General features: G+C 34.7%; 2 protein-coding genes across 3 annotated transcripts in view; both read left to right on the forward strand.

Moving 5' to 3' along the window:
• Positions 1–15,122, forward strand: part of LOC145242108 (TWiK family of potassium channels protein 18-like) — a 254,966-nt gene that overhangs the window by 157,120 nt on the left and 82,724 nt on the right. The gene's annotated exons all lie outside the window — the stretch shown is intronic.
• Positions 5,424–6,833, forward strand: LOC145242112 (polyadenylate-binding protein 1-like). The gene has a single exon (XM_080105027.1). It carries the CDS (start codon positions 5,636–5,638, stop codon positions 6,803–6,805), a length of 1,170 nt encoding a protein of 389 aa, XP_079961153.1. The 5' UTR covers positions 5,424–5,635; the 3' UTR covers positions 6,806–6,833.

Raw genomic sequence — 15,122 nt, forward strand, 5'->3', positions numbered from 1 at the left:
TTACCAAGTAGAAATCGTCTGAAAGGTGAAACTGGAGAAATGTTAATGTTTTAGATTATAATTTAAGAATTTTAGGACTTAAATATGAGTAACAACGAGATACTGAAGTGTATTACATAACTAAATTATTCTCTTGTAATCATTGTAATTAACCAAATTATTTTTTAATTAAAAAAGAATATTTATTGTTATTTCAAAAGTTTTCATATTCATTTTCTACAAAATGTTACATTTTCCTACAAAAACACGAGTTTGCTTTATCTTTCCCACATGAATCTTTCTAAAAAAAACATATTTTTGAAAATTCAGTTATATAAATGTTTTGCAATTCTATCATGTTTTTCTTGATTTTTCATTTACAAAATATTGTTACTGTTATTTTAGCATTTGCTAGCTTATAATCATAATATTCTTCATTGTATCATTTATTTCCATTTAATATAAATACATGTTCGTTTAATATCGTTCATTTTCTACCTTAGCCATAACGTAGCCTTTATTTTAATTGTCGATGTGATTTTTGGTATACCTCCAAACACTATTGTCGTCTAAAATGAGCCTGCCAATGCCAGGGACTACGCCACACCTTGTTCATTCAATTTTCTACACCAACTTTAGCATAAAACAATCTTAAAAATATTTCAGATAGCCACCCAAAAGTATTAAACGTAAAATTGAGCACTCGGAGATGAAGGAGTACTGAAAAATCAGATGTAATATTTTTCCAATTTCTAATATTTTTTTAAAGATATTTTCGTATGAAGTTTTAGGACAATTCGACATCCGAATAAATTTAATTATTGACAAACAAACAGTGAATTGGTATTGGAAAATATTTGTTGTAATTTTAAAAAAATATCAATGCACTAAAGAGGTGAGAAATGAAAAACTCTAAAGCAATTAACTTTTACTAAAAACAAGACAATGTAATTTTCTACTGATCTATGTAATTTGAGATGGAGAAATAGACCCTTAGATTTATTATTTCTGAATTTGTTATTGCCACATTTTTGGCCAAAACATGATTAATAAAAAAAGCAATTAATTTTGTTTTGTATTTTTGTAGGGGAATCGCTTTCAACTTTCCTTTCATTTTTTTATTGGTTTAAGTAAATGTTTTGGAGATCACTTGTCCATCTCCTTATCAAACGGTTTAAAACGGTCAAGTATTTTTTCGCACCTAGTTGCCAAATGTTTACAGACCGCTTCCCAGGGAGTTCACAGTTTAATGTTAGAAGATTTTAAACGACTGGACGAGTTTTATTTTATTTTCTTGGAACCAATTTGTCTGACACCGTCTGTTTTTTTTATCTTATCATTGTCGGGGTTTCGCAAACGTTAAAAATATACATGTATATATCGCAATGAATTTATCAAAGTCTGGATAAAATAGATAAAGAGAAAACATTTATAAATTTTTCAAATTGAAAAAGAAATTATATCTACATTTAAAAGTACCCCCCACCCGTACTGAAATCTTTTTTTGCGCGATATTTGTGAACCCCCTAAAAACAAAATTATTTTAGAATTTAAGATGGAGAATTAGTATGCCCATATAAATTTCGGGCAATTATTAAATAAATATCGATTGAAAATAGCTTGTTGTTCAAGAGTCTTTTTAAAAGCCCCCCCCCCCAAAAAAAAACTATATTAAAAAGAAAATTTAAATATGAAGGATTCTTTAAAACCAAATAAAATCGATGTCTATAAGTTATGAACATGCTTTGGACTACTGTTTACATATTGAGTGTTTCTATTTACTTGCGCCCCCCCCACACACACAAAAAATACAGTTAGACACGAAGTCGTTTTTAAATAGGGGGAATATCCAACTCCCAAAAGGGACACTTTTGGTTGGAACAAATGTTAAAATTGCCTCGGTCATTTCTCCTTCATTGAATGAAAAGAGGTGAAGTGTAGCATCAGAACAGATACTAAACTTTGTTCATATTTCGGTCGATGTGACTTCGAACCAAAATTGTGTGCAGATTCTCGATTTCAACCGAAAAAATCCCGCATTCGAGAGCTCAAAACAGAACAGATAGTATATTAATATTTGGGTTTGTATTACTGTACACATAGATTCGAAAAAGTTGTCAAAAAACAAATATATAACAAATAAATGTTATCAAAGGCAAGATAAGTTACTTTTCTACCTAACTGGATATATTTTTTGTGTTTTTATTCAATGTAACATGTTTATTCAGCTCGAAAAACATGCAGTGTTTACCGATGTATTGGAAAATTCAAAATGGCGGCCGACTGTCTCTTTAAACACTGTAAGTTTGGGAAAAGATGTTATAAATAATAAACTAGACGAAATACTATTAAAAAACAATCGAATATATGTCAACTTATGTCACGGTAACATATATTGAGCGAATTTCTAACAGTATTTTGTCTAGTTTATTATTTATAATACCTTTTCCCAAACTTACCCTCTCCGAGAGAAAGAGTCGGCCGCCATTTTGAATTTTCCAATACATCGATAAACACTGCATGTTTTTCGAGCTGAATAAACATGTTACACTGAATAAAAACACAAAAAATATATCCAGTTAGGTAGAAAAGTAACTTATCTTGCTTTTGATAACATTTATTTGTCATATATTTGTTTTTTGACAACTTTTTCGAATCTATGTGTACAGTAATACAAACCCTAATATTTTTTTAATTGGGGTAGGGGATTGGGGAGTCCTCTTCCGCAAGAACCAAGCCATTCTAATCGTTTTACAGCTGTTAACTAATTTTTTTTCACCATTGACTCACAACCCAATCGGCAAAATCATAAAAACACAAATAATCACTTTATTTTTTGTATTATCACGGACTTAGGGTTAGTAGTAGGAAAGGGCTGTGTCGTTTATAAAATAGAGAATCGAACTTTTCTTTTCGCAACAAAAAGTTATAATTGCGATGGGCGAAAAATGAAAACGGAATAAAAAACACCGATAATTTCACGAGAATACATTATTTACATCTTCGTACCGTTTTACACGTAACTATTTAAAAATGAAATATAAACATTGCCTATAAACACTCATGATTATAAAAAGATAAATAAATATATAAAACGATTAGGAATTTAAAATAGAGGGTCAATTTCACAAATAAATTTACGTAAAATGAACTGCTTTTCCAAAACATTGTAGTGTGTTACCAATTTTAAATTATGTGCGTGTCTACTTTTTAAGCGATTACACATGGTTTTACAACGTTGCAAATCGAATTTAATTTAGTCGGAAACAATTTAGTTAACATCCATTAAGAATTAGGGTGGCCAGAAACGATCATTTTACGTTAAATTTATATTTGAAACTGATCTCACACTCTAAATTCTAAAATGATCGCGGTACTTGTGCAGTTTACGTCCACCATTAAAAAACAAAAATAAAAAAAAAAAAAACAATTATATTCTATGTACCCGTTATGGAATGAAGTTCTCATAAAAATTTTTTTACTGAATTTCATCAAGTAGTTTTGTTTTTATCGCTAAAAGCATTCATTCGAGGCATTCGAAACAGTCAATCTAAACTACGCAATTAGCATTGATTTTGGTCGAAATATAATGGATTACTTCCTTTTGATATCAATTAAGCGATTTATTAGAGAATTTCCATGTTCCCGAGATTAAAAACAAGCTGTAAAAACAAAACTACTTGATGAAATTAAGTGAAATCTTTTTTTAGAACTTCATTCCATAACGGGTACGCAGAATATAATTGTTTTTTGAAATTTTCGTTTTTTAATGAGGGACGTAAACTGCACAAGTATCATGGTCACTTTTCTTTCCGTCAATTTAAAAAAATATTCTAACACGTAATCTATAAAAGTAATATTTCATTTTGGAATAGGGATTTAGCTGCGTGTTAATCTACAAAGTCGTCGTCGTTGTTGTTGTTGTTGTTGTTGTTGTTGTTGTTTGTGTTGTTGTTGTTGTTGTTGTCGTCGTCGTGGTCGTCGTCATCATCATTATCACCATTTGCACTTTGTTTTTGTTTTGTTTTATTTTTTATAGCAAAGTAAATCAATTTAATAACCTACCAAATTTTTATAATTAAAATAACATTTTAGTTCATTCATTGAGAGAAGGCACAGAAAGCTCACGCAATCTCACGTTAAACATGTTTTTCTAAATAGTAACATTATTATTTAGAAATTCGTTCGTAACAATGAGAGGTGGCGTTGTTAAATATGTTGTTCTTACATCGCTTTCTTATTTTGCCTACCAATCTTCGAATATTTTCAACTATTTAACTATTTATGTAAGTAGCATGTTATACAGTAAATACGAACTGATACAATATAGCTTTGTTTTAAAATCAAAATAAATGTTTTGTTGTCTTATAATTTTTAATCAATTACAGAGCAAACATTTGAGAAAAAATATACGCAGACATTACCCAGGGGTTTATGTAATAATTTGAAAATTTACGAAAGAAACAAAACAAAACAAATCTCTAATTAAGTATGCATAAATTTTAAAAGAATCGGAATCGGGAATCGGATCGGAATCGGAAATTTTAAAAGGAATCGGTAATTGTATCGGAATCAGGAAAAATTTTGGAATCGTCCCATCACTAATATATATATATATATATATATATATATATATATATATATATATATATATATATATATATATATATATATCCGTTCACATACACTTTTCCTGAAAAAGCTAGAACCCAAAATTAGATAGAATCGAGCAATTGCATCGACAACGGACAACGCCAGACCCAAAGTGGGTTTCGATGTACTACATCTCATCAGTGACGTGCTCCGACATAGGCGCGAATTCAGGTCGTCGCACGTATGAAGTGTGCAATACTGACAACATAACCATATGGGCCACAGCACAATCTATTGGCCATCCCTCGATTTTATTTTTTATATTTTTATCTAGTTCTACATTCTACTATGTGACAAGTAACATATTAATAAAAGTTCCATAATTGTTGCTGTCACGAGCGCTTTCGATTCGCCCACGAAGCATCTTCAGGTGTTCAAGTAAAAGTGCACTAAATATTACTAGTTATATATACTATCTATTGTTCGTAATTAATCGCTCACGTATGGTATTAAATTAAATATTAAGTCTGCTTGGTATTTGATCGTCACCCAGTATATAACGCAGCAATTCGAGATCGATTTGGACAGGTGCTACGGTACTGTATTTCCATTCTGTGTAAATTTCTACCACGTTTTCTCTACATGGCAACTGAAACACAATTGTTTTATTTTTGCTAAATACATTGAATTGAATTTAATTGAATTGAAAAAGAAACATACTGCTGCTGCTGCATTTAATCATATTAAGTACACAACTTTTTGACAGCCACCAATAATTCTTTATGGCGTCACATTGCTTTTGGAAACTATCATTCACACTTTGTGACGTCATCCATTCATATTTTTTTAATTAAATGTATTTTTCTTGATAAATTGCACGGATTTCGTGGATAGGCGGTAAAAAGGTACAATTACGCTAGATGATGACTAAGCCAAACCAACAGACTTGTCGTAATAGTACATAAACAGCTAGATATAGCCGTGTTGTTTTGTTTGTTTTATTTGTTTACATTTTAAATCGCGTTTTTAATTAAGTCTAAGAAGACAGTTAACTTTAGGCCCCATGAATCTCGCAACAGTACCTCATCCGATGGCATCTCTGTACGTCGGAGATCTGCATCCGTGTGTCACAGAAACTCTTCTCTATCAATTATTTTCGCCATACGGTTGTCTCATCTCTATTAAAGTATTTCGCGATATAGTAAGAAAACGATCTCTTGAGTATGCCTGGATAAACTACCAACAACCGAGCGAGGCTCAGAAAGCGATGGAAGTATTAAACTTTAAGCAGGTGATGGGTCGCCCAATCAGAATAATGCATTGGCAGCGAGATCCAGCAATCCGCAAATCCGGCTCGGGAAACATCTTCATCAAAAACCTGCATAAATGCGTCAGTCACATATCCTTGTATGATACATTGTCACTGTTTGGTCCCATTCTGTCACTGAAGATTGTCATGGACGAAAACGGCTCGAAAGGTTACGGTTTTGTACATTTTGCCAGCGAGAAAGCCGCCCAGAACTGCATCGAAGAAACCAACGGGATGTTGCTGTTTGGCAAGAAGATGTTCGTAGGTAAATTTATTCCACGCCAAGACCGGATACGAAGTTCTGACGACGGATTTACCAACGTGTATGTGAAAAACTTCGCCGATCACCTCGACGACGATTCGCTACGATGTCTTTTTGAAAGATTCGGTACGATCACCAGCAGCAAGGTTGTCACAGACTTCCAAGGAAAGTCGAGAGGGTTCGGATTCGTAAGCTTCGATAAAACGAACGACGCCGAGAGGGCGGTGGACGAGATGAGTGGAAAAGAAGTCGATGGACGGTACCTGTACGTGAGTCGTGCGCAGACAAAACGCGAGAGGGACCTGTTTCTGAAGGACACATTCGGAAGAGATTACGTGAATCGTCTGCAAGGTAGCAATCTGTACGTAAAGAATCTTGATGACTCGGTGGATGACGAAACATTGCGCCACCATTTTTCCCAGTACGGCACGGTGACCAGTGCCAAAGTGATGATGCACGATTTCCACTCGAGGGGGTTCGGCTTCGTCTGCTTTTCAAAGCCTGAAGACGCTGCTAAAGCCATTAAGCATATGAACAAGCGAATCATCGGATCGAAGCCACTATACGTATCTCTAGCGCAAAGCAAGGAAGAACGGAAAGAGGAGCTGAATTCACTGTTTTCCTTGCATAGCCAGATGGCTTGGCAGTTTCCGGTTTGTTGAATTTTAAAAATAAAAAATTTAAACGAAATGTTTCGTTCGACTTTCTGGTACTTGTGCATCTATGTGACCATGCTAAAATTAATAACGTTATTATTTAGAAACCCATTCTTAACATGAGGAAAGCGGTGTTTTTGTAACTATTCTGTACTTTCACAAATTTAGCAAACAAACAATTGAATAAACAAAATATCGTAAAACTTGAATTTAACTTGAAAATCTAATATATAAACGACTATACGTCTGTCTGTCTGTCTGTCTGTCAGTTGGACTGTCAGTTTGTCTATCGGTCCGTATGTCTCCACCTTTTAAAACTTTATCTCTTCTGAAGCTAAAAGACACAGAGCGGCGTTAGGGGCCTCAGATGATTTGTTTTTTACGGGCCGTTCTTTTATGGGTCTTTAGCCGGTTAAAATAGTTGTTAAGGGTCAAAAATGGGTCAAAATTGAAAAAAAAAACGTTAAACATTTTATAAATTCATGTTAGTTTATTTTTAATTTCAAATTTTTACTCTGTTTATATGCGTATCACGTTGGTACAGTGGTAACGTCACCAACTTTGAATGCTACAGTTTTGCTTTCGATTCTAGCTGATGGTACCCAAATACTTTTTTTTTTTTTTTTTACTTTTGAAATCACGACTCTATAATAATGTATACGTTATCTGGACAAATTAAAATATCATATTTAAGACTATTTTACGCCCAGGCAAAGCCGGGCGCCCCCCCCCCCTCCGCTAGTACTATTAAAAACAATAAATGCAACATAAATATAACATAAATGCACAAGCACGACTTCTTTATGGTGAAATATTCATCAATTATTCTACCGGTTATCAGCCTGAGTTCTATTGTTAAAATATATTGATTTCATATTGATTCTATTAAATATTTAAAAATGCTTTATCTTGAAGTATTTAAGTATCTAGGTCAACTGGATATAACTTCGTAAACCAGTCTCAATAACTGGAATCGCGTTCAATTTGATTTTAAAACTTTTCACGCTTTTCTTTTTGACTTAGATAGCAAGGCATTTGACAAATCGATATTTGATTCTGGCTAGCAATTTCTTCCTTTTTATATCTGTTTAAAGGTTGTTTTTCATCAAATTTGTTAATACGTTTGTTGGTGTGCAGTCTAGTGTCCACATCCTTTGACCAATCGTCAATTAACCTGATTACACTATTAATGATCGTTTAACTTAGAGTATCGATTTAATTTGGGGATATCTAAGCCAAAGTTAATACGTCTAAGCCAAGGCCACGAAAAAGACAAAAAAGTCACACGTTTGGTGATAACTTCGGTTCTGTTTATCGTATATAGATTCGCCATTACTATAGCTAACAAAGTTCTGTGTCTAATATGATTGTGACCAATGATCTTGAAAAATTCAATAAAGTTTGACATTTTTACAGATCGTATTATTTGAATTATTCAGATTATTGTTCTTATCTTGAGTGTCATTTTCGCAACGTTTCGATCAATGTAACCTCCAACCTTTTTAAGATGTATATTGTCGATCCCGGGAATCTGTCTGTGGAACTCGGGAATTTGTACGAAATTTACAACCGGACCCACGCACACACACACACACACACACACACACACACACACACACACACACACACACACACTTAATCCATGGAAATCTTAAATCGTTGCCAATACGTGTTCTGTCTGTGTTGCTGGAAATCAAGTATTGTCAAGTGAAACATGCTTTGCTGTGATTAATTCAGAAACTCTTGACGAATGAAAGATGTGTTGTTTGCACTTGGATAAGTTCAGTAGTAACGCATTAGTGGCAGTTTAAAATAAGAAAAGGTATTGTTATATATTAGGGATCTTCCGTCAATGGTGATTAAGTTAACTTACCTAGAACTGCCCGCATGTGGAACTCTGTTCCGCTACCCTGCTTTCCAAATGACTATAACACGGTCGTCTTCAAGTCCCATGTGAATAATTTCCTCTTGAGCCGTCCCCTTAACAACACGTTTCAATGAATTACATCGTTTTAAAGTGGCAATTTTTTTCGGACGGAAAGAAAGAAAGAAAGAAGTACGAATGAAAGAATATGCGAAAGCCTTCATTTCTTTAGACCATATTTATCACGTCACTTACAAATGTTTTTAAGAATCTCTTAAACATTTCGCTTTTATTTTGATACGATCATAACTACGATGAGGATCTGCGTTATTTTTTGTCAAAATTGGAAATATTTTCAAATTTTCACCAGCTATGGACAAATAGCTCCACTACCTTGTGGATGCCTTGGTAAAGGCAAAGTCTAAGGAAATAAACTCTGACAAAAAAAAAACTAAAAAAACTCCGGTTTTAAGTTCCGATAGACGGATGGTAAAACACTGCACACCTTTCCGGTAACTCCTGCAACTACGCTAGCTTTGATTGAATTGGCTTGCCTTTTTGTCGGACTTTGTCTGCAATGTCGGTAGGGGAACCCTGGTAACTGGGCAAACCTAGGTCTCCTTATCACCCGCCTAGGGCTGCATCTGGAAAGGCAACTCCAGCTGGGACTTTATACCTTCAGAAGAGGCTGGAGTGCACCAGACTAGATGCATAACGCCATTGTCTCATTAGACAGAAAGTCGCCATTATTCTCACGTTATAACTTCACTAGAAAAGTATTAATCCTCCTAATCTCTTTATACATTTGCTTATGCCACGTCCTCTACAATTATTAACATATACTAGCTAACAGAGGATGCGGCAGAAATACTGTAATGTTTTTAATAACGAAATAATTTTTATACATACGTGAGCAGGATATTTATGGGGGGGGTTAGTCGCCTCGTTCCATGAGTGATCATCGATCATCTCGCCTGTTTGAATAAAGCATTTTACGAAGAAAGACATATAGGAGACGTTCGGTGAGTTTTCTTCAAGGTTTTATTTGGAAAAAATAGACTTAGGTAAGAGAAAAACTAATTTTATTTCAGCTAATTATTTACTTTGTAACTTTACTTTTTAACTTACTGAAATGAGTGACGCAGACAGGCAGAGGTTCGAGGTAACATTCCAATAAGATTATTTCTGCGAGAGGCTAATCTGAAAACCTTAGTTTTCTTTTCGCTTGGAAACGTAATGTCATTCGTCCTTGTCTTTCTGTTTTGTTTACAACGTTTTACCTCTTTCTCATGCCTCAACTTTACGTCGCCCATCTTTCATTCAAGTCGAGGAATTAATCTCTTTTATAGATTTGAATTATCATGCATTCAGTGTAACTCTTGTCAAAAGTTACACTAGCTAACTTAATCACCATTGATGGAAGATCCGTAATATATAGCTAGGGCAAGGACAACAGCATATTCTTTTCATTCTTTTGACTCTCGAGTGTGTATCCGTTGATATCTTATATGTTTTTATATAGAGTGATGTGGTTCTCGGTTGATTAACTGTGTCTGTGTCAGATATATACTCGAGAGTCAAAACAATGAAAAGAATATGCTGTTGTCATATCCCTATATATAACAATACCTTTCTTATCTTAAACTGTCACCAATGCATTGCTATTAAACTTATCCAAGTGCTAATAATATATTTGTTTACCTAATAACTTACCATTTTTCTAGCCCCCCCCCCTTGCCAAACGTTCACAAAATACACTCATCTAGCTAAAACCACTATCAATAATTTTTCCCACTCTCTATCTTTAGCTAAACCTAAACGTGGGTTCCATAAACAAAGCTTCTTTCCTGGAACTGCCCGCCTGTGGAACTCTGTTCCGCTAGCCTGCTTTCCAGATGACTATAACATGGTCGTCTTCAAATCCCATGTGAAGAAGTTCCTGTTGCGCCGTCCCCTTTAAATAATCAAATTATATCCAATTTTCACTCCTAACGACTGTTGTCCTGATGACCATCGTACACTTATTAACCCTTATCCTCGAGTGGCCTCCGAGCCTTGTGACTGTTAAAAAAAAGAGATCGATATGGTTTAAATCAGTGTACATCATGCTTTTTCTGTAGAAACGGCTTTGGAATACAGCGAATCTGTTATTGAAATTTTCAGGTTCATTATATGTTAGATTGGAATGATGCTCTTCTGGATAGAAAGTCGATACTGTGATTTGCTGATTTCAGAGCCATAAGTTTAGCACTTTAAAAGAAAATTTCCGAAAAGACCTTCAACTTTCTACAATGTGAGACTTTCTGTTACTTGGTCCCCTGTACGCTCAGCTCGCAGACATATTTCTGCTTTGGAATTGTTTCATCAAATTGTCAGAAATTTTCTACATGGTGATCTGAATTTCCATCCATGCAAATTAATCATTTCTCAGTGCGATCGGGAAGCTGGCATGTCGTGTTATGACGCTCTCCTTCAAAAATGTTTCTGTGTGATTCTTCATGAAATGGCGAACTTAAAAAAAAAAAAAACGATTCCAACGGTTTCTAAAGCGAATAGAGATCACCATTTAGAGGACGTAATTTTAAACATGAAATAAAGAAAAATCTGCGACCCTTTGTTTAAACAATGGAAACATTACCATTCCATATCGTTATTTTCATAACAGGAGCTCGGCTGAGCTTCAATCAATACCCTCTTCCCCTCTAAAACATATACGGCAAACAGTCGTTTAGCTACAACCACTTCCAACAATCTCTTTTACTCTCTGCATATACCTAAAACGAAAATTCCATAAGCAAAGTTTCTTTCTTGGAACTGCCCGTCTGTGGAACATAATAACACAGGGCTGCTTCTCAGCTAACTATAACATTATCGTTTTCAAGTCCAATGTAAGCAAGTTCTTATTGAACCGTCCTCGTAAATAATTAATTTCTACCCAATTTCCACCATTACCGATTATCACTTATGAACCCTTATCCTCTAGTGGCTTCTCGGCTTTGATTACTGGTGACTCACTTGTAAGAAAAGTCTTGTTTCCTTTTTTTCTTATTAACCTTTCCGACCCATCCTATATGTCCATTGGTCAACCTACGTACTGTAATATTTAATATTACTTGATTTTCAAGCCTTCGGACTAATATTAGAATATGGTGCTGTTTAGTTTCGGAGGACCATCGTCTCAGGCATTATCATCGCGTTTTGGATGGATGAGTAGGTAATTATGACTGCTCGAGAAATATCGACAGTTTTGATCCAGGCAATTATTGCAACTATTCAAAGTTTCCCCATGGGAGATCTGGATTCACAACTTTAAAAGAGCAACATGTCTAAATTTTCTGCTTTAGAAAACTAGTAAATGTACGTATTATATTAAACCGTTGATAACGAGTTTTATCCTAAGGATGTTATTAAATATTTATCTAACTGCCTTTTTGATCAATAACAGTGGCAAACATAAGACAAAAACAGCAAATGCCTACCTTAAAATTCAATACAAATTGTATTTGATCTTCGGTTACAAAAAAGGAATGCTTGCTTCTTGCCTCTGTAAACAGAGCTGTTAACAACCTCGAAAGGTAATAGTCTTTGATATTTTAACATGAACTGGAAGCAGGTTCATTCTGTCCTCGAAAATAAGAGTTGGCAGCCGTTCAGGGGGGGGGGTCGATATTATGCCTTCTGATGTAAAAAGATCCAATCCTCGCAGAAAGGATAGTGCAGAAGTCGATTTTAAATGATCATGTCAGTTCGACAAGGCAGACCGAATTGGAAGTCACTAACGGACTTAAATAACTATATGCCTAATTATTTAGGCTTGAAATAAAATGTATCAAGAGACAATAGTTGGAGGCTCCATTATGCCTCAAGTGAGGGGGGGTCAACATCCTTCTTGTATGAGTTCCATGAATGAAACTGGAGCGGAATTCTATCTCACTCGTACATTCCAGCTGCCTTCATTGAAACTGGAAAGAAACATGCAAATACAATATACACGAGAAAGCAAAGCGCTACGCGGTAAATATAATCGACCGATTTGATTGGTCCCAAACAAATATAATATGAGGCATAATGTAATTGTCACATTTCTAACAATGTCTTAGCACACAACTAATAAATTATCATGTCAAAGAATGTAAATTGAAACGCGTTATCCTCGGTATCATGTGAAAGAATGAGCCTTCAATTTCAAACAATGTGAAACTTTCTGTTACTTGGTCTTCTTTACCCTCATCTCGCAAACATGCTTCTGCCTTGGAATTGTTTGATCAAACGTGAATTCGATTGTTTAATCAAATGTGAATCTGATTGTTTGATCAAATGTGCACCTGATTGTTTGATCAAATGTGCATCTGATCGTTTGATCAAATGTGCACCTGATTGTTTGATCAAATGTGCATCTGATCGTTTGGTCAAATGTGCACCTGATTATTTGATCAAATGTGAATCTGATTGTTTAATCAAATGTGCACCTGATTTTTTGATCAAATGTGCACCTGATTGTTTGGTCAAATGTGCACCTGATTGTTTGATCAAATGTGAATCTGATTGTTTGATCAAATGTGCACCTGATTGTTTGGTCAAATGTGCACCTGATTGTTTGATCAAATGTGAATCTGATTGTTTGATCAAATGTGCACCTGATTGTTTGGTCAAATGTGCACCTGATTGTTTGATCAAATGTGCATCTGATCGTTTGATCAAATGTGCACCGGATTGTTTGGTCAAATGTGCACCTGATTGTTTAATCAAATGTGCACCTGATTATTTGGTCAAATGTGCACCTGATTGTTTGATCAAATGTGCACCTGATCGTTTGATCAAATGTGCACCTGATTGTTTGATCAAATGTGCATCTGATCGTTTGGTCAAATGTGCACCTGATTATTTGATCAAATGTGAATCTGATTGTTTGATCAAATGTGAATCTGATTGTTTGATCAAATGTGCACCTGATTGTTTGGTCAAATGTGCACCTGATTGTTTGATCAAATGTGAATCTGATTGTTTGATCAAATGTGCACCTGATTGTTTGGTCAAATGTGCACCTGATTGTTTGATCAAATGTGCATCTGATCGTTTGATCAAATGTGCACCTGATTGTTTGGTCAAATGTGAATCTGAAGATCAAATGTGATCAAGTGAAAGAAAAAGAAAAATCTGGATCAGATAGTAAACTGGAGTAAACGGCATCCGAGGTTATTCTCTATCGTTACAAATCAGATTTTGTATGGTTTACGTTTGGAGCTGGTGAATCTCTTACCTTTTGGGGAGTTCTTGATAACGTTCATAAGCGTACCTGTAATTTAGTTGACACTTTTTTGTTCTCTTCACCCTCTCTTTCACACAGACGTGATGTTGCTGGTTTCAGTCTTTTTTTATTTATATTATAGATGACGTGTGTTCGTCAGAATTGTCCGATTTATAATGTTTCCATTATTCCAGCTCGTTTAACTCGTTGGCCTAGCAGTCGTCATCAATCCGCTGTTTCGATATTTTGTTACAACGCATCTTCATGTACTGGTATCTTATTGCTAAGAACTGCAGACTTGTTAAACTCTCTTCTTACTGGATGTTTTCTTCCTACTTATAGACATTTTATTTTTCAAAAGAATTTTTTTTGTACTTGGGAGTTACTATTTATCAAAACCCAAAGACTACTCGATGATTAGGGTTAATGCATGTAAGTCGACAGTGTAGTAATTGTCAATGGTGCAAACTAGGTATGAATTTGATTACTTAAGGAGACAAGAACTTGTTTACATTGGATTTGAAGGCTACCAATTTGTACTCAACCGGGAAGCAGGCCAACGGAACAGTTTTCCACAGGCGGGCAGCTCTGGGAAAGAAGCTTTGGTCACGGAATCTGCGTTTAGATTTAGGCACAATTAGATCAATAGCCAGCCCTTGTCTTTGCGCTAATCCTCTTTCATTTGTATTAGTTCCTTCCATCAACTGGCTTCATGCCTTGTCTGGAGCGACTTTCATGAGAACAAATAAATGAATACAGATGACGAAGATAAGCGAAGAAATGTACAAATATCTAACTTTATATGTAGAAAAATATATAATAGTGAAAACGTAAACATTTTATTGTTATATAATCCAATGGCAGCTTTAAAGTCACAACAGAAAATACGCATTAAAGGATGAAAAAACTAAATTTGTACTAAAATTAATTATTTTTTTAATTAAAGAATAGAGCAACTTCCATAAAAATACACACATAAAATATTCTTCGTTTAGCCAGATGTTACTTTTGTAATAACCAAAATGTAAAAAGAAATGTTAAATATAATATTTGTAAAGCTTCCTCTTCTGTATAGGTAGATGTATGTATGTATGTATGTATGTATGTATGTATGTATGTATGTATGTATGTATGACATAATCACGTTTACACACCGATTCCCGTCAGATCACCGAAGTTAAGCAACGCTGAGACTGGCTAGTATCAGATGG

The sequence above is a fragment of the Euprymna scolopes genome, chromosome 21 (assembly GCF_053919585.1).
Source record: "Euprymna scolopes isolate OS-2025 chromosome 21, ASM5391958v1, whole genome shotgun sequence".
Taxonomy (NCBI): Eukaryota; Metazoa; Mollusca; class Cephalopoda; order Sepiida; family Sepiolidae; genus Euprymna; species Euprymna scolopes.